General features: G+C 42.6%; 1 protein-coding gene across 1 annotated transcript in view; it reads right to left on the reverse strand.

Moving 5' to 3' along the window:
* PPP1R1B (protein phosphatase 1 regulatory inhibitor subunit 1B) overlaps window positions 1-24,551 on the reverse strand; it is a 67,784-nt gene that overhangs the window by 13,537 nt on the left and 29,696 nt on the right. Inside the window, exon 5 of the mRNA XM_061588902.1 lies at window positions 2,099-2,269. Within this exon, the coding sequence (XP_061444886.1) occupies window positions 2,099-2,269 (171 nt within the window). The remainder of the gene's footprint in view (window positions 1-2,098; window positions 2,270-24,551) is intronic.

Consider the following 24,551-nt stretch of genomic DNA (forward strand, 5'->3'; position numbering starts at 1 on the left):
TGAAGCATATGCATGAAAAAAAGAGGGGAGAAGTTGGGGGGAAAGAATTATTTCTGTCAATAAAGGCTTGAAAAGGGGAGGGGAGCCAAAACCAGGGAATTATCGTTTGATTTTCAGTGTTGAGCGAAAGAATGTTTGAAACAATAATTCAGTGAAATTATTAGGGTTGCCATCAAAAACTTTAAAAAACTTTTTAAATAAATGCCATTATAATTGCATTATAACTGGGTTAAGAACTTCCAGAGTAACAGCCATGTTTAGACTGTTGCAGTAAAAACAACAAAAAGTCCTGTGGCGCCATAAAGACTGATAAATTGATAATGGAATAAGCAAGTTTATGCTATAACAAATTTGTTAAGTCTTTAAGGTGACACAAGACTCTTTGCTGTTTCTGATTAAGAACATAACTGCTTTGCTGAATCAGACCAAGGGTTCTTTTATTCGAGCATTCTGTCTCCAGCAGCAGACAGCCAGATGTCTCTGAGAACTCAAATGTAGGCTATAGAACCGATGGCCATCCTTGGTTGTTTGCCCCCAGCATCCAGCAGAGGTATGCTGCTTCAAATCCTGGAGGCTCTATTTGGTTTTCCATGGCTAACAGACCTGCGCTCTGTGAATCTGTCTTGTCTTTGTAAAAACAACCTACAATGGAGACAGACACTAAATGATATGGCAGTGAATGGCAAAACTATGCATTTTGTGAAGAAAGAATCAAAGGCAGAATTTAGATTTGGGAAGAGACGGAATGCTTGCAGCCCAGTTCAACTAAATCCAAGTTAGAAACGCAAGTAATGAATTTCAAACACATTTTGCAGAAGATGGCCCCAATCCAGTTAAAATGAGTCATGGTGAAGTCCTGTTGAAAGCAATGGAAACATATGAGCCATGACTAGGGCTGCGATGACTAATTTCAGATGTATTGGGAACTATGTATATTTTCAGGTCTGAGCTGCTTATCTCTGCATACTTAATTCTGCAGGTAAAACTTAAGTTTTAATTTACTGGGAAATGCTTGATAAGGAGTGGGCTGGAAGGAAGGTACAGAAATGATGGGAGGGGAGGTCATGGGGATGTCTCCAAGTTTGCAACCATAAAGCTAGAGGGTAAGGTGACTGGATTACAAATTGGCCAGCTGGGAATGGGACAGGAGTCTAGGGAGATGGAAGTTTGAGCTTCCAGTAGATTTTCCCTACATATTGCAGTGTGTGCGTGCGTGCGCATACCTGCTGCAACCATGAAGGTATGAAATTTGCTTTTAAGAAGGAAAGGAAGGAAGGAGACATGGAGGCTGGGGTGGTCAGCTTATCCCTGCCTACATCCCAGGCAGCATTTATATCAATGTTTGTTGCACATGAAATCTGGGCTGCTTCCTGTTTCCAAGAGCCGCACGAGCAGATAGTGGGGATTATTATTCTATTTTAGGCTTGGAAACTGAAATATTATTAGCTGGCCTTCCATACTCTGCTTTTGGGCTTCCAGGAAGCACCTGGCTTGAAACAGGATGTTGGACTGGCTAAGCTCGACAGACCTTCACTCTGACCCAGCAGGAATGTTTTATGTATATTTTATGGACATACATAGTCTATACATATCTTTTTCTCTCTTGTGGTTTCAGATTACTGCAGTACTTTGAATCAAGGCAGCAACATACAAAACAAAACAAAAATCTCCAAAATGCTGCAATTCCTAGAAAACACTCCAGCATATTTTTTCCCCCAGTTGTGGTGTGGACTCCTGTAGTGGAAATAACTCTAGGCACTGTGGACCATGGATTTTATTACTAGGTTTCTGTGCATACAGTTACAAAAACACAGAACAGTCTGCGTGCCTGCCTGCCCCTGCCCCTCCCTTCATACCATATTGACCAAAGTGCAATGACAGCATAAAGATAATATTCTGCAGGTAGAAATGGTGCTAGATTGGTTAACAAATAAACCAACATGATGATGTTAAAACAATTTAATAAGCTGCAAGAGCCATATAAAAGCCGCCAGTCTTTGCAATGCCAAGCTCAAGGTGAGTATTCTCAGCTGCCCCCTGCTGGCATCACACCCTCCTTCCCTCTCTCTTTTGTCTATTTGCTATTATCATTGCTTACCTCCTGCTTTACACAGGCCGGGCATCTCCCTCACAGTGTCATCTGAATCCTGAGCTTCTTCCTCCTCCTCCTCATCTTCATCTTCTTCATCCTCCTCAACATCTTCAGCATAGTCTTCATCCATCCAAGAACTGTTGGATTCGAAATGACTTTGTGCTAGGCGCTGCACAGCTGCCATGGATTGAGAGAGATGCTCAGAAGTGCTCAGAGAGATACAGGATTTTAAAATCGGGTATTTTTAATACTTCTAGTCCTCATAGTGGTAGGGAAAGGTTTAGGTATATGTGGATGGTGTCTAGAAAAAGCCCCCAAACCTTTAAACCTTTAGATTCTAAAGTTTAGAGCTCCTTGTCTTATAGTGACTATTATGTCCCACCATTTAACTTCAATCTCTACTTTATTATTATTATTTTTTAAAATGCTAGCATATTTGGTGGTTGAAAAGTTTCACTGAACTCTGTATTTCAACAGGTCAGGAATGGGGAATCTGTGGCTGTCCAGATGTTGTTGGACTCTAGTTCCTATCAGCCTCAGTCAGCCTGGCCAACAGTTAGAGTTGATGGGTTAACATCTGGAGGGCCACAAGTTCCTAATTCCAAGTTAAACCCATGCTGCTTGTCCTATTGTCAGTGGATACAACTGGAACAATTGTGCATCCTCATTCCTTTGACTTTTTTTTTTTTGGTAAAAAAGGGTGTCGATTAAAGAGCACTTAATCTGGAACTTCAAAAAGGCACATGTGAAAATGGATCACTGTTTTTTACATTTGTTAGATGAACTCACTGCCACAATAAAAGGGGATTAGAGCTGTTGTGCAGCTCCTGTTTATTTCAATGGGGCATGTGCAGGAGTATTTCCTGGTAGATCGGTTGCCTGTGAATCAAATTATTATTATTATTAAATTTATTAGATGCCCATCTGGCAGGGGTTATCCTGCCACTCTGGGTGACATACAATAAAAGACGAATACATTCCATAAAGACAGAAACAAACATGACCTTGCCTCAGTTGTTCATGCTCTGGTAACTTCTAGGCTGGATTACTGTAATGCGCTCTACGTAGGGCTGCCCTTGAAGACAGTTCGGAAGCTTCAGCTAGTGCAAAACGCAGCAGCCAGACTGCTGACGAGGACCAGCCGGTCAGCACATATAACACCTGTTCTGGCCCGTTTGCACTGGCTACCTATTTGTTTCCGAGCCAGATTCAAGGTGCTGGTTTTGACCTATAAAGCCTTACACGGCGTGGGACCGCAATATCTTGTGGAACGCCTCTCCCGCTGTGAACCTACCCGGTCACTTCGCTCAGCATCTAAGGCCCTCCTCCGGGTACCAACCCATCGAGAAGCCCGGAGGACAGTTACTCGATCTAGGGCCTTTTCTGTAGTGGCCCCCGAACTGTGGAACAGCCTCCCCGAAGAAGTACGCCTGGCGCCTACGCTTCTATCTTTTCAGTGCCAGGTTAAGACCTGGCTATGCTCCCAGGCATTTTAAGCGTTTATGTTATAATTTAAATTTTTTATTTTTTTTTCTTTAGTTGCTGCTTGTGTTTATTGTTTGTTGTCTGATTTTATTGTTGATATTTTGTATTTTAACCTTTTTGTACACCGCCCAGAGAGCCACTCGCTATGGGTGGTCTATAAATGAAACAAATAAATAAATAAACAATTAAAACCACTCCTAGAACTGCAATCTAACAACCTAAACCCCCTCCCCAGCCTGGTTGAAGAGCCAAGTCTTCAAGGCCCGTCGAAAGCACCTCTCTCTCATCAGCCGTCCTTAAATGAACATCACACAAAGTCTGCTGCCTGAGGTGGCCACCAAACCTTACATCATACCTTTGGGATGGGTCAATAATGGCTTCCTGAAAGCGGAAGAACTCCCCTCTATCAAGGATTGAAGTGAATATCAGCTGTTCTGCCCTAGCCCCTTGCTTCCAAGCCCTCACAAGGAGTTGCTGCCTGGAAGGTGTCAGCTGAGGGAAGATCATGAGCACAAGAGCACAGGACTGTCTTCTCAAATTGCTAGTTGAGCATGGCCTGGTAAGTTTGATAGGGCGCTGTGCTCTTTCTTGCTGATTGGCTTCTAGGGAGGTCTTCTGTTGTGGGAGAAGGACTGAGTAGCGTGGAGATCAACCCAGAGAGCAAGCAAGCAAGGGGGCGTGGCCAGAGCTTGGAAAAGTTACTTTTTTGAACTACAACTCCCATCAGCCCAATCCAGTGGCCATGCTGGCTGGGGCTGATGGGAGTTGTAGTTCAAAAAAGTAACTTTTCCAAGCTCTGGGCGTGACTGAGGGGGCGTGGCATGACTATCACAAAGGGACCCTGCACTTTTGAATTTGCCACTACACTACTGTTCCCCACCACCAGTCAATCAGCATTCTGTGCCCTCTCATCACTGGGCTGTTTTTAGAGTTTTATCTTGATGGTTTTTTGCCCCCTATTTTATTTATTTATTTTATTTTATTTTATTTATATACCGCCCTAAGCCAAAAAGGCTCTCTGGGCGGTGTACATAAAAGATAAAACAAGCAAGATATATAAATACAGTAAATATAACAGAATCAAAAATCAAAACAACAAGCAACAAAAACAAAGCAACATCAAAATATAATACTGTATGTTTTGTGTTTCTGTGCTACTGTTTTGGTTACATAGGCAAAAACACTCACTGCTTCAACATTAGAAATAGAAGGAATGATAAAAAAAACCTTCAAGATAAAGCTTAAGCTTACTGGGTTACCTTGAGTGAGCAGTGTGCACATTCTCAAGTACTAATGAGGCAAGAATATCAGCATGCTTTTTAAAAATTAGGAGAAAATGACCCCCACCCCCCAGCTCTTCGTCAAGACTTCTACAACATAAAATGGCAAACCTTTGTGATGGAATGATGGTCATTTGGGAAAGTGCTTGCTAACTTCTGGCTGTTACCTTATTGACACTGAAAACAGAACTTATTGGGGACACCTTGCTTGCTTTTTTGGATCAGAAGCTGATTTTATGACCTTCAAGAAATGATGCAGGCTGCAGGGATTGTGTCATGTCCTGTTTTTGACTTGACAGGTTTATTGATGTTTTAATGTTGAATTGGATGTGTGTGTGTATGTGTGTGTTAGCAATTTGGGGAGACATGTGGGTCAAAAGTAGGATACAAATTGAGTGAATTGATAAATTAATGTAATTGGTGGGGGGAGGGGGAGAATTTGGCCCAGCTCCTGCAATGGGCCAAGTGGGGCACTGGCCAAGGGCCCAGGGGCTCAAAGGGGGCCCTCACTGGCCCCAGCCAGCTTAGGGATGTTGCTATAATATCAAATACTATTTATTTACGTACTTTGTACAAAGGTTTTACGTTTTTATCTCCAAAAAAAGGAAATATGAAATGAGATTATAGTAGAGAGACCCAAGGGTTAATTTCAGATGTGTGGGAGTGGGGTATCCATTCAGTGGTGAAGACATGGCACTCATCATTTCAAAAGTTCAAATTATTGTATTGTTTTTCTTTTGAAAGTTGGGGGTTGCCATATCTGTCAAGATCTGTTTCACTGTAAATGCGTGGGGGCAGGAGGGAAGAGCAATGTGGTTTGAGGAGGAAAGCAAGGGAACAAGGATCCCAGAAAGCTGGAGTCAGCCCTGGGGAGAGCAGAGGCTGGATAAGCAAGACCTCTGCGGATCTCTGCCCAGAGGCATTTCTCCCAATCTTGCCTGTGCAATGTTCATCTCCTAACTCCTTTCTTAACTGCATATGGGTGCACTTCAGACAATGCCACTTTCTTCAGCAACTAGAGAAAGGGAACCTCAAAATTCTCCAGTGCTCCTGCTCAGTCTCTCAACATCCTTCTGCTCAGCCCCCCTATTCTGCAGCTCAATCTCTGTGGTTTGTCAGTGGCATTTGGCAGAGTTCCTATTTCCCAACTATTGCATTGGTTTCAAGGCCCAAGTACAAGACCTTGAGGCTAGGCAAAGCAATTTATCAAGGACGGAGACACAGAGAAACTTCCTTCCGTACTTCTCATTTCTTGATATCACTATGATACTTTCTGCAGAGTTCTTTCTCTCTCTCACCCCAACTTCTGTTCCTTGGTGGCTACCACTATTGCATACTTGAATTCCTCTTTATAGATCTCAGGCAAAAACTGGAGACATAGCCCCAAGGATCTGGCTAGTTATTTGGAATCAATATGTAAGGTTGTGTTAAAATTACGCTATGTGTTTCAATCATATTTTCTGCAGCATCAAAACGTTACCCTCATTTTTGGACAATTGTTTGGCATTGCTTCTGAATATGTTCACCTGCTCCTTTACTTCACCCTCTCTTTCTTTCCCTCTCTCAATTCATTTTATTTTCCCTCCATGATGTCACAACATAGTCATAACTTATTAGTTACACGGCATCATGACATCATCTCATTCACTGCATGATCCCTGACTGGCTGGTGTCATTCATTTGCCTACTTCAGGTATCAGTGCAGATGCAGCTCAAGAAAACGATTACACCAAAGAGGAATATCATAGCATTTTTCAGAAACATTACTTCCCACCCTTGCCCCCAAAATTTCAACTTTTAGTCCAAATATTGAAACTGGAGAATATTAGGCGTAGCCCTATCAACATGTGAAATTCGGTCCTCCTCCCTATCCTCCCTCATCCACCTTCTTTTTCCTAGCCCGTAGTGACATTCTCTTTCCTACCTCCTTGTTCCCCTCACTGCTTCCTCTGGCAACACTCAGCCCATCCAGATTCAAGACCCTGCAGGATCATTTCATTCCTCTCCTCCTCTTGCCTTCACTGTGCTCTTCTCTCCTTTGTTTTCCTGCTGTCTACAACTCCTCCTGAGGATTTTCTTCCAGCAAAAGCAACTTTTTGTAGCTAGGAGCACTTATGCCTAGCTGAGGCTAATTTGCCAGCTATATCCATTCCTGGATCAGGATAGCCTGGCTTCAGTTGTCCATGCTCTGGTGACTCTCTGTCTGGACTATTATAATGGACTGTATGTGGGACTGCCCCTGAAGATGATCCAGAGGCTGCAGGCAGTGCAGAATGTGGCTGCTAGGCTGGTAAGTGAGATTGTGCGTCACCGGTCCTGACAGCACTACACTGGCTGCCAGGGAGCTACTGGGCTCCATTCAAGGTATTAGTACTAGCATATAATGCCCTAAATGGCTTGAGACCCAAGTATCTAAAAGAACACCTTCCCCAGTATCAACCATCTTGGACCCTACAATTGGCAGGTGAGGCCTTGTTGGTGCCACCACAGAACAACAGTAAACTGACTCTCTGGTCCCTAAACTTTGTGTGAATTTGCCCTCTCCCTCAAGCCCACATTTTCATTGTCCCTCGGCCTTGTCAGGCCTCTGGCTCTTCTAACTTTCCTCCCCTCAGGCTCCTGTTTCTCAGCCAGCTGCCTACTCTAACCCCCCTTTCCCCAGCCATCCTTTATTAGGTTCCTTGTTCTTTTGCTCCCCTACTTGTCTGGCTGCCTTTCCATTGAGTTTTCCAGCCCCATATAGGGGCACCAGGTGACAACCCTGAGACCCTGCCTGTTTTTTGTTTTGTTTTGTTTTGTTTTACAAGTTCAGACCTCCACAAGAGGCTAGTCCCATGTTGTTCCATCCCTCCCTCCTAGTCCTGTTGCCTACCTTCCCCTCCAGCTTTTGGGCAACAGAAGAGGCCTGGTTGCTTAAACTGGCTGGAGGGGAGCAGAGCAGAGCAAAACAAAGCGTGGGACAATGGGACTGGTGGAGGAGAGGAGCACGAGAAACCACTGCTGCATCTTGCGCAGCAGCAAGTCTGCTAAAAAACAAAAAAAACAGACAATCTCATTAATAGCCTGGTCTCTTCTAGGGTTGCCATATTGGCCGGTTAGCTGGGTTTTACCTGGATTCTATGCATGCCACCCAGCGACCGGCTAGCCCTTTAGGTGGCCCGGATTCTCAGCTTTAATAAAAAAAAAATTAAGTTTCTAGGTGGTCTGGTTCTCGGGATATACATAAAAACGTCAGCTGCCCCCCCCCACTGTTAAATCTTTCTTTAAACAGTACTGTATAGCACTTCGTAGGTTTAACCCTGCCCGTTCAGGATTGCAGCCAATCAGGGATTGTGTTTCAGTTTCATTGCCCTTAGGCAGTGTCTAGAAAACAAAATGGTGGTTTCACCCCCTGTTTATCTGAAAATCTCATAAATTGGGTAAGTATATACATTTCAGGTTTTTTTTCCTCTTGTGTGCAGGAGTCAGATCTTGGGCAGTGTTTTGAAAACCTTCCCAATACTTGCTTTTTGTAAAAGCAATGCTAATCCCATATGCCCAGAGTAAATCCCATTGAATTCGATAGGACTTACTTTTGAGCAGACATGGTTATGAATGTGCTGAAAATCAATGGGACTTTGGAGTGAATGTAAAAAAGAATTGTGTTTGTGCCCTCCAGTCCTATTTTAAAGCAAGTAGGCAGGGCTTACTTAGGTATTACAGTTTTTATTCTGTAGGAAAGTAATACTGATTTTTAAAAAACTAATACTGATTTTTCTGCAATGACCAACTGGTTTGACAATAAACTATTATATGGGCTATATGTATTTATACATCTGCAGTGTGTGCGTGTGCGTGTATGGAGTCTTTCCAACACCCCTGTGAGGTAGGGTTGGAAACCAAGGCAGCTCACAACAAGAAATAAAGCCATTTAAAATCCAATAACCATAAAAACAAGTATAAACAGTTGCAAAACAGTGTAAAGTGGCATGATTCGGAATTTTGGGTTGTGTGAATGAAGTTGCTTATCACTTGAAGTTGCATTTCTGTCCCTGTTTGAGTAAGCCCCACTGAATACGCTGGGACTTGCTTCTGAATAAATAAACCTAGGATTGCACTATAAATATCTTTACAGTTTGTGTAAATAATAAATATATTTGATAGTCATGCTTTTATATAAATATTTCTTCATTTATCGTATTTTTGGTTTTTGGTTAGGAATCCTGACTGGTTGTGAGATGCTTAGTTTTCTGCCTTACTCATAGGAATCTTGTTGTGGTTGGTATGGTATTACATTTAGGAAAGTGTTACTGCCTTTTGTGTTGTTTTTTTCCTATTTGCATTTCACTTATCTTTAACCTCACTCCGTTACAGCCATAGAAGCAACAGCAGCATATGCAAGATAATTAACTCCCATTAGTGATAAGAACAAGAATTTATAATTATTATTTCAATTAAAACAAGAGGCTTATCAATACTTTGAAGAGGACCAGATATTTATTTTCTTTCTGAGCCCAGGACTGGGTCTTTCATGATGCCCGGGGGGGGGGAGCAGGAGAGTAGTCGATAACACAGACATCCTGGCATTGGTAATCTAATTAGCAAGGTATGTGTGGGGTTGTTGCACACTTCCAGGCCCAGTTTCATTTTGAGTATGGAGGTGGAACCTGTGTAGATGTGGTTGATCAAAGGGAGAAGAAATTTTGAGTTAAGCAAAGCTCTGCTTTTATAAAACCTAAGAAACATACAGATACTTTGAATGTCTGAGTGCCTGCACCAGTGGAATACTGGAGGAACTTGTAAAGCTTGCTGCAACAGTATTTACAACTGAGCATGTTGTGTGAAAGACTCCTTTTCCTAACATTTTGGCTTCTTGTTTTTCTCCACCCACCACATCTTTGAAATATATCGTATATGGTTAACCGTACTGCTGCCCTGACTTACTTTATGTTTGTTGCTATTTTGTGTTTTTATTATGTTTTTATATTGATTGTGTATTTTTATTCTTTTTTTTATTATATTTGTAAGCTGTGCTGAGCTCTGTTTTTAACAGCAAAAGGGCAGGATATAAATTCTCTTAATCAATCAATAAATACTCCATAGTGTTGGAAACTAGAGTCTAGGCATTTAAGGCTAAAAATGTTGCTTTTAAAAAAAAGATTTCTCACATCTTTCCCCAGTTTTTGGTGGTAATTCCTTGGCACAAAAAACAACTGGACAATCCAAATATTAATATGCAAATATTTGCATAATATGCAAATGCAAATAATTTGCATAATATGAAAATACTTTACATAATATGCAAATTAACCTGCCTGGATTTGTTGAACTGGAATATGGCAACCCTAGTCTCTTCCCAACCCCACCCCTCAACCCCCTGCCAAAAGTATTCAACTTACTGACCCTAGGCGCTGTAATGCTTTTCCCCATCCAAAAGGATGTCTGAGTTCTTGCAGACATACCACACTGTTTATAAACATTCTATAACTGATACCTTCACCTTGAGCAATTAGAATGTCCCAAAACATTGGATGACCATGCCAACAGCTGAAAAGTCTGATCAAGCTTTAAAAAAATGTAAAAGACTTTTTACAATCAGAGAGTTATTTTAAAAACTACCCACAATAAAAATTTAACATTTGACAGATGAACCCTCAGTTGATGGGATAAAAAGAATATTACTGGAAGCTTATTTAAAAACAAGAGATTAAGTGCTTTGAGAAAGTACAGTTAGAGGGGATATTTTCTCATACTGCCTGAACTAGTATCCAGTCCTATAGAAGAGTTTGTGCAAAGGGAAAAAATAGTTTCCTTGTTCAATAAACTTGGCATGGATCTAGTCCTCAGTAAGGAATGTGATTCACTTTGTTTGGGGAAGAAAAATTACCACAAGGGAGAGTCAATCTCTTCCTTGTTGAGAAAAGCATTTTTATTTGGTAGTGTCAGCTTCATTCTCTTAATACCCATTTTGCAAACACACCTTGCTTTGGGTTCCTTTATACAAGTGCTGCTCTGTTTGTTTAGCAAAGGTCAAACATACTTTAGACTTCATCATTCATCAGCTAAGGTTTAATTGAGTGAGAGGGGGGAACACTGAAATCAGAAGCTTGTATGTATAGTGGAGTTAGGGTGGCTGTGTGCCCTAATTTACAGAGGGCAGTCCTCTATTTGCTATCTGCTCCAAGTTCAGTTTTGTTGTTGTTATGTGCCTTCAAGTCTATTACGACTTATGGCGACCTTACAAATTAGCGACCTCCAATAGCATCTGTTATAAACCACCCTGTTCAGATATTGTAAGTTCAGGTCTGTGGCTTCCTTTATGGAAACAATCCATCTCTTGTTTGGTCTTCCTCTTTTTCTACTCCCTTCTGTTTTTCCCAGCATTATTGTCTTTTCTAGTGAATCATGTCTTCTCATTATATGTCCAAAGTATGATCACCTCAGTTTCATCATTTTAGCTTCTAGTGACAGTTCTGGTTTAATTTGTTCTGACACCCAATTATTTGTCTTTTTAACAGTCCATGGTATGCGCATAGCTCTTCTCTAACACCACATTTCAAATGAGTTAATTTTTCTCTTATCCACTTTTTTCACTGTCCAACTTTCACATCCATACATAGAGATCGGGAATACCATGGTCTGAATGATCCTGACTTTAGTGTTCAGTAATACAACTTTGCATTTGAGGATCTTTTCTAGTTCTCTCATAGCTGCCCCCTCCCCCAGTTCTAGCCTTCTTCTAATTTCTTGACTATTGTCTCCATTTTGGTTAATGAATGATAATCTTTGACAAGTTCAATGTCCTCATTGTCAACTTTAAAGTTCCATAAATCTTCTGTTGTCATTACTTTAGTCTTTTTGACGTTCAGCTGTAATCCTGCTTTTGTGCTTTCCTCTTTAACTTTCAAATCATTACTGGTTTCTGCTAGTAGTATGGTATCGTCTGCATATCTTAAATTATTGATAATTCTCCCTCCAGTTTTCACACCTCCTTCATCTTGGTTCAATCCTGCTTTCCATATATGTTCTGCGTGTAGATTAAACAAATAGGATGATAAAATATACCCGTCTCACACCCTTTCCAATGGGGAACCAATTGCTTTCTCCATATTCTGTCCTTACAGTAGTCTCTCATCCAGAGTATAGGTTGCGCATCAGGACAATCAGATGCTGTGTCCCCCCATTTCTTTTAAAGCATTCCATAGTTTTTCATGATCTACACAATCAAAGGCTTTCCTATCAGTTTAAAGAACCCTAAAAAGGCACAGCAGAAGGACCATGAAATTGTCCATCAACAGTTAGCACCTGAACAGCAGCCTCAGCAGACCAACAGGTCACCGGGTCTAATTCTTTCCCAGTATGGTGAGATGTACTGTATTTCTATTTAAATTAGAGTACTTATTTCTAAATTTGCATCTATACATATAAATTTGCATATGAACATTTTATGCCAATCTGAGACTTTTGTCCCTTTTTGGGGGTGATGCATTTCCTCTATTTTTAGAGATCTATAAGTGACCACCCTAACTGAAGCATAAGGAGGCCCACCTAATTACTGATGATGAGTGGAGCATATGCTTGTGTCTGTCAACACAGAATGCCAGTGCTAAGGAAACTGTACTGGCTGCCAATATGCGACTGGGCCAAATTTAAGATTTTACTGTTGGTATATAAAGCCCTAAACAGCTTGAGGCCAGGTTATTTGAAATATCTCCTTACCACCTACATATCTGTCTGTTCACTGCACTCATCTATGAGGAGGGAGGGTGGCTCTCCTTGTGGTGCTGCATGTGCCACAGGTTCATTCTGTGGTGGCTCAGACGAAGTCTTTCAGTGCAGGCACCTGCTTTGTGGAACATGCTGCCCATTGAAGTTTGACAGCCTCGGACACTGTACACATCTTATCAGATGCTGAAACGTTTCTCTTTCTACAGGCTTTCCTAGAAGAATGAGTTGACACGGGTAGGGATATAAGGAGGCAGCGATTTCTGTCCTATGTTTGTCACAATCAGTACTGTTCCCATTCAGCTATAGTTCTGCTAAAACCCTTGTCTTGCTATGCGCTATGGCAGAAACTAATATAATTAATTACACAAATAATTAAGTGATTAATTTCAATCCGTATCAATGCCTGTTCCTGACGGACAGACATGCAAACTGCAGCAATTTCCATTGCCGTTCCAGAATGAATTCTCCAACATCCCTGTTTGCAGGCAATATCGGATTTCTCTTTGAAAAACTGTTCCAGCTGTTTTCATTTGTTGCATTTGTATTGTTATAGTACACCACTATGGTTTAATGCAGGGGTGTAACAATGAGGGGGGGGACAAATGAGGGCATTGCCCCCCCAAATGATAATTCTGCCCCCCAAATGAAATTTTCCTTCAGTCCCGAAATAGCTAGCATTGCAGTAACTTAAATTTTCAGTTGAGCTTTTAGAAATACAAAGAGAGGGGCAGAGCAATGTTACCAAGGGAATGCAAACACAGTAAATACAGGAGTTAAAAGTGTGAATGAAGTGAACATAAGTCTTGATGGATGGGGGAGAGAATTGGCAAACCTAAAGGTTTGCAATTGGAGGAAGAATAAGGTGGGAAGGACAGTATTGTTATGCACTGCAGAGCATCTCCCCCTCCCCTGTAACGCTCAGCCAGCCTCTGGAGGTGGTGGGTGTTATGTATCTGGTGAGTGTGCCTAGGCTTTGGGCCTAGCCTGTGCAGCAGCCTAGCCTAGTCTAGGGCAGGACCTGGGAAGAAGTAGAGAGGTGAGTGAGCTGGCTCTCCAAGGCCCAGGAAGCCTAACTAACTTAGCCCAGGCAACGGGGAGCTGTAATATTGTGGGTGTGGTATGGTGTGGTGTGGAGAGCATTTCTTCCTTAGTTTGTTAAAAAAGTTGAAAAATAATAATGCACCTTATTTAACTTTTCTCATGCAAACTTATGTACTACCGAAATAGAGTGTGTGAGATTTGCTGGTGGAGCCATCAGAAGCAGTGTTAGCTGGCCGGCCCAGGGCCTTTCTGTAGTTCAATGCTTCATCAGAGAAAAACAAACTGAATAGAATCAGAATAGTAGAGTTGAAAGGGTCTCATAAGGTCTGTAAGGTCATTGAGTCCAAATGCAGGAATCCTAAATTAAAGCATACCCGACAGGTGGCTGTCCAGCTGCCTCTTTAATGCCTCCAGTATTTGAGAGTCCACCACCTCCCTAAGTAATTGGTTCCATTGTCATATTGCTCTAACAGGAAGTTTTTCCTAACGTCCAGTCGAAATCTGGTTTCCTGTAAGTTGAGCCCATTACTCTGTGTCCTGCAGTCTGGTACGATCGAGAAGAGATCCTGACTCTCCTCTGTGTTGCAACCTTTCAAGTACTTGAAGAATGCTATCATATCTCTCCTCAGTCTTCTCTAAGCATGCCCAGTCCTTTCACTCTCTCCTCATAGGGCTTTGCTCCAGTCTCCTGATCATCCTGAACCTGTTCCAATTTGTCTGCAGACTGCATCCTTCTTAAAGTGGGGTGCCCAGAACTGGATGCAGTGCTCAAGATGAGGCCTAACCAGTGCTGAATAGAGGGGAACTAGTACTTCACATGATTTGGAGACTATACTTCTGTTAATGCAGCCTAAAATAGCCTTTTTTGCAGCCACATTGCACTGTTGGCTCATATTCAGCTTGTGATCAACAACAATTCCAAGATCCTTCCCGCATGTAGTTATGCTGAGCCAAGTATCCCCCCTCTTATAACTGTGCATTTGGTTTCTTTTTCCTAGGTGTAGAACTTTGCACTTACCCTGTTAAATTATATTCTGTTGTTTTCAGCCCAATACTCTAGCCCAGTGTTCTTCAACCTTGGGTCCCCAGATGTCAATGGACTACATCTTGCATCATCCCTAACCATTGAACATGCTGTCTGGGGATGATGGGAGTTGTAGTCCAACAACATCTGGGGACCCAAGCTTGAAGAACAGTGCTCCAAGATCACTTTGAATTTTGTTTCTGTCCTCCAGGGTATTAGCTATCCCTCCCAATTTTGTATCATCTGCAAATTTGAAAAGCATTCCCTGTACCTCTTCATCCAAGTCATTAATTAAAATGTTGAAGAGTATTGAGCCCAGGACCGAGCCCTGCGGTACCCTGCTCATTACCACCCCTCAGTTTGAGAAGAAACCATTGATAAGCACTCTTTGAGTACAATTCTGTAGCCAACTGTGGATCCACCTGATAGTTGTTCCATCCAGCCCACATTTAGCTGGCTTTCTAATCAGAATATCATGGGGCACTTTATCAAAAGCTTTGCTGGAGTCAAGATATTTTATGTCCATAGCGTTCCCACAGTCTACGAGGGAGGTTACCCAATCAAAAAATGAAATAACATTAGTCTGGCAGGATTTGTTATTGATAAATCCATGTTGGCTTCTGGTAATCACTGCATTGTTTTCAAGGTTCTTACAGACTGACCGTTTTATAATCTGCTCCAGAATTTTCCCAGGGATTGATGTCAGGCTGAATGGTCTGTAGTTTCCGGGTTCTTCCTTTTTGCCCTTTTTGAAGATAGGGACAACATTAGCCCTCCTCCAGTCATCCGGCACTTTGCCCATCCTCCACGATTTTGCAAAGATAATAGACAGTTCTTTAGCCAGTGCCTTCAGTACTCTAGGATGCAGTTCATTGGGCCCTGCAGATTTCAGCTCATTCAAAGTGATTAGGTATTCCTTGACCATTTGTCTATCAATCTTAAACTGCAATCCTGCCCCTTCAACTTCACATTTGCCAGGAGGGTCATAGACCATGTTTTGGAAGAAGACTGAGCCAAAGTAGGAGTTGAGCACTTCTGCCTTTTCTTGTCATCTGTTATCATTTTGCCATCGTTGAGTAGCTGTACCACCATTTCTTTTCTCTGTATTTTACTATGGATGTATTTGAAGAAAACTTTTTTGTTGCTTTTAGCATCTCTCAGTAACCTCAGCTCATTCTCAGCTTTAGTCTCCCTGACGCCGTCCCTGCAATTCCATGCTACCTGTGTCTGTACTCTTCTTTTGTGGTCTGGCCTTCCTTCTACTTCCTATACGTGTCCTTTTTTGTTTTCAGGTCATCTCTAAGCTTTTTGTGAAGCCACATTGGCTTCTTCTGCAGTCTTCAGGCAGCAAACTTCGTAATCTTGGCTTTTGAAAGTGACATGTTCGAAGGAATTTCACGTGAACAGTTCCTCTGCAAGTTTGCAGAGATATGAAGGTGCAATAGACTTTATTATTAACAGTTCAGATAATTATGGTAGGATGACTTGCACACTATACATTCACTTCCTAGTCACTGTTATTTAGTTTACATAACTATTTCGCATATGGAAAAGGCTGTATTTTAATTTGATTTGCTTTTTTGTAAACTTCACAAATCATAGTTCCTAATTAAAATGCATAAATTGAGGTTTATTTTTGTCATTACCCAAGAAATCTTTTCCCCCTCAGAAACCTCTTTTGTAGTGACCGATATCCCAACCCTTCTGCCCTCCCCCATTTTTGTCTCTGCCTACCCAATGAAAATTGCCTCGCTACACTCCTGGTACTGGTTTATAAATATTCCAAATAAATAAAAATAAACATGCAGATGACTATAGGAGAGGAAAAAACCCCACACTTTTAAGAAGGGGTATAGAAGAAGGCATTTCAGCAGGTTGCATTTTTTCGTGTAGGGGTTTGAAAAGCGTGACCTTCTTGAACCTCCTGGTTCTGTGCACCAACAAAGGGTTGAGGGCCTTGTCCGCCTTTGCCTCTTGTCACCTGTAGTGCTGATTGGTTTAGCCTTATCCTGAGTCAGACCATTGGTCCATGTAGCGCGATATTGTTTATCCTGACAGGCAGCAGCTCCCCAGGGTATCGGAAAGGAATCTTTTTCCAGCCTTGCCTGGAGATGCTGGGCCCCGAACCTGAGTCCTTCTGCATGCAATGCGGATGCCCTGTCACTGACCTGCAGCCCTTCCCCAATACCTGTGGATTTTAACCCAGTGAATAACGGATACACCAAAAATGTCAGCATGTCAACCGTTTTTCATTCTCACAAAGTAAATACAGCCCACAGCAGTCAATGGGCAGGGATGGAGGGAGAGTAATAACAGCAGTGGACTTTGCAGAGAGTTGTGCCAAATTTGATGCAGTTTGATTATTCTAAAAGCCTCATTAGCATCAATGAAACACTTCCTAGTTACAATCCTAGGCATATTCGCCAGCAAATAAGCCACACTGAACACAGTGAGTCTGATTTCTGAGTTGCAAGTGAAGGGAGAGGGGTGGCGTCAGCTTTGATCTTGTGAAGGAGAGGCCTGTTTGTAGAGCAACATTTCCACCGAAAAGGGGGGATGCTTAGCCCAATAGTTTATTAACCCTGATAATGTAGAAATTTGCCTGCTGTCCTGGCATTTTTGAGGTTGCTCGTGTCTTTTGGTTTAAAAGAGACCTGTTTATCTGGCCAGATCATGTTTAGAAGATTGGGCTCTTGGGGCTTGCTTCATGTCAACATTCCAGATTTGGGCATAGTAGGGAGGACTTAGAGTCGCTCATGTTTGCATTAGCTGGGGACAAAGGGCAGAGAGTGTGAAGACTACAAAGGCCAGATTCTTCCCTTCACTAAAGTCATCTGCAAAAACTGCGAAAAAGGAAAAGGAAAAAAGGGGTAATCTCACAGATGACTGTGCTTTTGAGGATAGGGGCGACCAAGGCTAGGCAGAAGATCCAAAATATGCACATGCAAAGTAGGGTGGCCAGATGCAAAGAGGGTCATGGGCTCTTGCACCTTTGCTAGTTGTGCAGAAATGGAGAATTTCACGACTGGTTGCTTGTCGTGCTTGAAATTCCCTCTTCTGCAAGAAGCCCTTGCAGAAGCTTTAAAGGTGCAGAAGCCTTGTCCTCTTTTGTGTTTGGCCAGCCTACCCAAAGGCCTTAAAATAAAGCATTAAGAGTTTTAGTTTGTCTAAAAGTATCCATAATAGCCAAATTTCAGAAGCAAAATTTGATTTTCCCCTTCTTTAAAATTCTACTTGGGATTGGCTTTGGGTGCTTCCAGACTGTTGCTTGCTATTTTTGGGTGGGATTTAATCACACACACTAGCAATTCAGGAATTGCAATTACAATTGATTAAGAGGTCTTGGGCAACAAACCCAGTTCCCCAGAAGTTCAGGGGGGTTTGTTTGGTGGATTTTTTGTTGATAAGAAAGTGATGGGAAAATGTACTGGAAAGTGTAAGATAACACTTCTTTTGATGCAACATCATCTAACCTACCCACAAACAAATTATGATGAATGCTCATTAAATAGTCAACGTTGTCATCTAGCCTCCCTACAAACAAATCAGGATGAATGCTCAATAAACAGGTTGCCTAGAAGCATCCTGTGAATCCCAAAGATTATTGGTATAAATCCCCAAGGCCTACTGAAACTAAGCTTGTAACCAACCCCCAGCAAGCATACGTAACCAAAACTGCATATTCTTTCCCAGTTCCCAACTCCACTTCCCCCCCTTCTCTGTCAAATTGTAGAGCATAAGCAAGACGAGTCCTCTTGTACTCTGTACAGTGCCATGTTCACTGATGCACAGAATCCACTTAATAGTAGTCCAGGTATCATTTATGCACTGGGGAGGCTGGTAGGACTGCTCTGATTCTGGCAGCCATCCAGGCCTGGCTTTCTAAACCGCTTTTGATGGAAGAATCATCTGTAACTACTGCACATTCCAAGAGGGATGGAATCATAGCAGGTGGAGTCTGCTAGGGACTTTGACCCCTTCACCAACAACCTGAGGAATGCTGCTAGGGCCAAACTAGATGTTATATGGCAGCCATGTGTCATGGTCTCCTTGCATTTTTTTTTAATTAAAAGTAACTATGGCCTGTGGGAGATTGACTGCATGCTTGACCTGTGGAGTGGCAGGGGAGAGAGGGTGCCCTGGGAGCAGGTCCCTCTGACAGCAACCTCCCCAAAGGTGATATTGTTCGCTTCTATCGCTTTCCTCTAAAGGACAAACTTTACAAAATGCTTAGTGGGTCAAATAATCTCAGTTGCCATGGTCAACCAGTTCGAGTCTTCCAGGACTTGAATCAGGAAATGTTGAGGAGACTAAAGGCACTTCTACCTGTTACTGAAGCATTTTGCAAGGCGGGAATCCCCTATTGGTGGGGATTTCCCTTTCAACTGATTGTCCGCCATGATGGCCATCTTTGGTCAGCAACTTCAAAAGCTCAGGCGCTGGAGATCTTATCCGAGCTGAAGTTAGCCTTACCGGGATCAGAGAGAGTGGAAAGTGAAGAAGAGAAGGAGCAGCAGAACCCATCAGGTGAATCAGGTACAGGAAAGCAGAAGAAAAAGAAGTGAATAAGTATTTGGTGCTGTCTTTTCAGTCTTCTGTAGCCCGTTATATGCATGTCAGTTTCATATGAGTTGAGGGACAGTCTATGTTTTCTATAGGGTGCTCTGTCGCAGCTCAAGCTCTCTTGTATGCTTCAAAAACAAGGACAGAGCTTTTCTGACTGATTTCTGCCCCATTATATTAGCCTTTGCGGGCTTAACCCAAGGTTCCAGGGAGGGGAATGATTTTGGTGGACTTACTATCACATATATTCATGCCCCTCTTCTAGTCCTCCCTGGGGTGCATGGGAGTATTTTCCTTTGGCATGGGAACCCAGGACACGGGTTCCCCCCTGGAGGATTTTGTATGATAGTTAACAGTTTGTTTGTTTTATGGGTTAATGTTTGTATTTTTTTCTCTCTGGAGGTTTCATAACATTACAGGGAGGAAGAGACATGGGGGAGTGCTTTCAACTTTTAGCAGAGCTTTTCATCTGGCTATCCTAATTATGGACACCCATGGCTAGCTCCTCACTTAAGGTAATAATCTGTGATTAAGAGGGCCAGGGTAGAGTCCATGATAAAGAAACTGAAGCCTGATATCCTTCTTTACAAGAGACTCATCATAAAAAGGGGGGCAAATCTGTTCTTTGGGGATCGTGGCTGAGTGAGCAATTTTTAGCAGCAGGAAATTCTAAGTTGAGGGGAGTGGCAGTTATTTTTGCACAATACTGTCCCTTTGTTATGGATACGATGGTGGATGATAAGAGGGAGCTTTGTATTGGTGAATGGTACTTTGGGGAGACCCTGCTAACTATCTGCTCAGTATATGGCCCAACTTCTGCCCAAGAACTCTTTCCCATTTTTTGAATACCCTGGCAAAGTTTTAAAAAGGGCAGATCATCGTGGGGGGTGATCTTAATGTAGTGCTAGATGGTCGGCTGGACAGGAGTGGAGGGGGAGGGAGAGCACCTTCTGGCTCAGAGATGGTTCTGCTCCTTCACAGAGAGGTGGGGCTGAAATATATTTGGCGACAGCAACACCCATTGACTCGAGTCTATTCTTTTTACTCTGGAAGAATTAAACCATATTTTTGGTTAGATCTCCTCCTAGTTACAGATGCTCTTGCCCAGAAGGCTTGTGACTCTAATATTGGGGATATTACTGTGTCAAACCATCCCCTGTGTCACTAAATCTAGATCTCATGGGTCTGCCAGCACGCTCTAATTCCTGGCGCATATCTCTACAGTTGCTGCGTGACATGGTGATGGTGGACAGATTGAAAGAAAATATTAAGGAATACTTTCTCACCAACTCTACTCCCGATGTCGCGCAGACCACAGTCTGAGATTTCATGAAAGCAGTTTTTAGGGGGCAATGTATTGGTGAGTTTGCAGTGTATAGGAAGGCTAGAGAACTGGATACATTCTCTGTTCTTGCTGGTATTTAAAGGCTGGAACAGAAGCATAAAAGCACAGGGAGTGTTAGAGTAACTTTGATTGTTGCAGGGCAAACGCGCTGAACTCCAGACACTTGAGGTTGAAGTTATGCAGCAACTGGCTTATGTCAGGAGGCGTTATGAATTTGGCAACAAAAATTCACAACTCCTTGCAAGGGCGGTCCATAAAAAGAATATGTGAAATGTGGTGGCTAGAGTGAAGGATGAAGGCTGCACCATAGTAGCAGATTCAGGGGGAAATTGTTCAACTTTTGCCTCCTTCTTTGCACGACTCTACTCCTTGTGCATTCTGGATCCTGCAAAAATTACGGCTTATCTCTCGGATTTATATCCCCTCTGTCTGACACTCACAGAGACTACCTCAACTGACCTATCCATGCTGTTATTAAAGACCTGAAGCCTGGCAAATCCCCAGGGCTAGATGGGCTCCCTGCGGAGGTCTACAAAACATTTGCAGATTCTCTAGTCCCAAAAATGTTGGAACTCTTTAATGCTGTCTTGATGAGTGAGGGGATCTCTGCGTCCTGGAAACAATCACGTATTACAGTGATCCCAACGCCACACAAGGGCTTGACTGACACCTCTCCATACCGCCCAATTTACTTAGTCAACCAAGATGTAAAAATCTTAACATCAATTATGCTAAGATATTAAATCATTTCATTAGTAGCTATATTAATAAGAATCAGGCTGGCTTCATGCCGGGTCGCTATAGTGAGGACTCCATTAGGAGGGTTATTCATAGTGCACATACCACTGGCTTTCCAGCTGCTTTGCTATCTCTGGATATACTTAAGACCTTTGACTCCCTTGAATGGCCTTTTCTTCTCACCCTTCTAGAAAAGTTGCAGTTTGGACATGGGTTCTTAAATCTGGTTAAACATAGAATGATAGAGTCATAGAATAGTAGAGTTGGAAGGGGCCTATAAGAACATCAAGTCCAACCACCTGCTCAATGCAGGAATCCAAATCAAAGCATTTCTGACAAATGGCTGTCCAGCTGCCTCTTGAATGCCTCCAATGTCGGACAGCACACCACCTCTCTAGGTAATTGGTTCCATTGTTGTATGGCTCTAACAGTTAGGAAGTTTTTCCTGATGTTCAGTCAAAATCTGGCTTCCTGCAACTTGAGCCCATTATTCCGTGTCCTGCACTTTGGGACGATCGAGAAGAGATCTCAGCCCTCCTCTGTGTGACAACCTTTCATGTACTTGAAGAGCTTGGTTTCCAGTCCCCTGATCATCCTTGTTGCCCTCCTCTGAACCTGTTCCAGTTTGGCTGCATCGTTCTTGAAGTGCGGAGACCAGACCTGGACGCAATATTCAAGATGAGGCCTAACCAGTACTGAATAGAGGGGAACTAATACTTTCCATGATTTGGAAACTATACTTCTGTTAATGCAGCCAAATATAGCATTTCCCTTTTTTGCAGCCATCACACTCTTGGCTCATAAGGAGCTAGTGATCAACAACAATTCCAAGATCCTTCTCACATGTCGTATTGCTGAGCCAAGTATCCCCCATCTTATAACTGTACATTTGGTTACTTTTTCCTAAGTGTAGAACTTTGCATTTATTCCTGTTGAATTTCATTCTGCTTTTTTCAGCCCAATGCTCCAGCCTATCAAGGTCCCTTTGAATTTGGTTTCTGTCTTCCACAGTATTAGCTGTGCCCCCCAATTTTGTATCATCTGCAAATTTGATAAGCATCCTCTGTACCTCCTCATCCAAGTCATTAATTAAAATGTTGAAGAGCACTGGGCCCAGGACCGAGCCCTGTGGTACCCCACTCATTACTTCCGCCCAGTTTGAGAAGGAACCATTAATAAGCACTCTTTGAGTATGATTCTGGAGCCAATTGTGGATCCACCTGATAGTTGTTCCATCCAGCCCACATTTAGCTAGCTTGCTAATCAGAATATCATGGGGCCTTTTGTCAAAAGCTTTGCTGAAGTCGAGATATATTATGTCCACAGCATTCCCACAGTCTACAAGGGAGGTTACCCGATCAAAAAACGAGATAAGATTAGTTTGGCAGGATTTGTTCTTGATAAATCCATGTTGGCTCCTAGTAATCACTGCATTGTTTTCAAGGTGGTAACAGATTGACTGCTTTATAATCTGTTCCAGAGTTTTCCCCGGGATTGATGTTAGGCTGACTGGTCTGTAGTTCCCCGGTTCCTCCTTTTTGCCCTTTTTGAAGATAGGGACAACGTTAGCTCTCCTCCAGTCATCCGGCAGTTCACCAGTCCTCCATGATTTCGCAAAGATAATAGACAGCGGTTCTGAGAGTTCTTCAGCCAGTTCCTTCAATACTCTAGGATGCAGTTTATCGGGCCCTGCTGATTTGAACTCGTTCAAAGTTATTAGATATTCCTTGACCGTTTGTCTATCAATCTCAAGCTCCAATCCTGCCCCTTCTACTTCGTGTTTCCCAGGAGGGTCATAGACCCTTTTTTGGGAGAAGACTGAGTCAAAGTAGGAATTGAACACTTCTGCCTTTTCTTTGTCAATAACAACCTTATTCCTCTGCAGAAGTAATGGTCCGGGTGAATGCAGTGGATTCATTGGCTATTGCACTGAGGAGGGGAATGAAACAGGGTTGCCCTCTTTTGCCTCTCCTCTTTGTGTTAGCCATTAAGATACTAGCTGACAAAATTAGAGTCAACCCAATGATTAGCGGGGTGCAGGTGGGGGATGAGGAATATGTCATAAGCCTCTTTGCCAATGACACTCTGATCTTTTTATCTAACCCACATGAAGGCATTCTGGAACTTCAAACGAAGCTTTATATCTTCCAACAAGTGGCAGGAATGGAGGTTAATTACTCTAAATCCCAGCTATTGTGTTTAAACATCTCAAAGGGGGAAAGACTCAGTTAGTAACCCTCGCCAATCTTTTCTTGCAAGGAGCATACTTCAAGTATTTGGGTGCCCACATCACCCAAGATCTGGTGTAGCTGCAAAGACGAAACTATAAGCCTCTTATTTTGAACATCAAGCATACTATCAAATCCTGGTGAATACTTCATTTATCTTGGCTGGGGCACATTGCTGCAGTTAAAATGATGATCCTTCCAAGGTTGCTGCATCTCTTTCAGGCTCTACCAATGGACAGTCCCTCATCTTTTCTGCAGCAATGGCAATGGTTTATGGTAGGTTTCTGTCACATGGGAAAAAAGGCACGTTTGGGGGGCAAAGTTATGTATAAAGTGTCAAAGGGAGGGGCCTGGGAATCCCAAATCTGAGGCTTTACTGGGAGGCAGTTAATCCCAATTTTGCACAGGGCAAAATCTGTGTACTGGACATCCATGGAATATGATGGGGCCTCGCCCAGACTTCAGGTGCTCCCATGTGGCACTCTGTCTAAGCCTAATTTGGACTCCCTCAATAATCCTTTTTTGAGTTGCACTTTAAAAGTTTGGAAGAGAAGGCGAAAACACTTAGCTCCTTCTCCCTCACCTCTCTTTCCTGTTCTGGACCATCCAGAGTATGCCAGGCCTGGTCGATATGCCCAATTCAAAAGTTGGGAGAGGGGAGGAGTCCTACGGTCAAAGGACCTGTTCCAAAATGGTTTGCCTGTGTCTCAAGAACGTCTGTTAGCTTCTTTCCCTGCAACTGGTTGTTCTTGGTTGCATGCCGCCCAGCTTCGTAGCTTTGGAAGCAGGCTCCAAGAATGAGACAGGCTTAACAGAGTCCTGACGCCATTTGAAAATGAATGTATTCAACAACCAAACAGGCCTAGGGACATCATTTCTCTTTTCTGTAATATGTTAATTTCCATCTCTTTTAAGGATTTGGAAGGGCTTAAACTGGCATGGGAGGGAGATATAGGAAAGTCTATACCTGATGCAGCATGGAAATCTATTTGGACCAATCTCCCCTTCAAAACTATCTCGGCTGCAGTAAAGGAAGCTGCACTTAAGG

The sequence above is a fragment of the Rhineura floridana genome, chromosome 11 (assembly GCF_030035675.1).
Source record: "Rhineura floridana isolate rRhiFlo1 chromosome 11, rRhiFlo1.hap2, whole genome shotgun sequence".
Classification (NCBI taxonomy): Eukaryota; Metazoa; Chordata; class Lepidosauria; order Squamata; family Rhineuridae; genus Rhineura; species Rhineura floridana.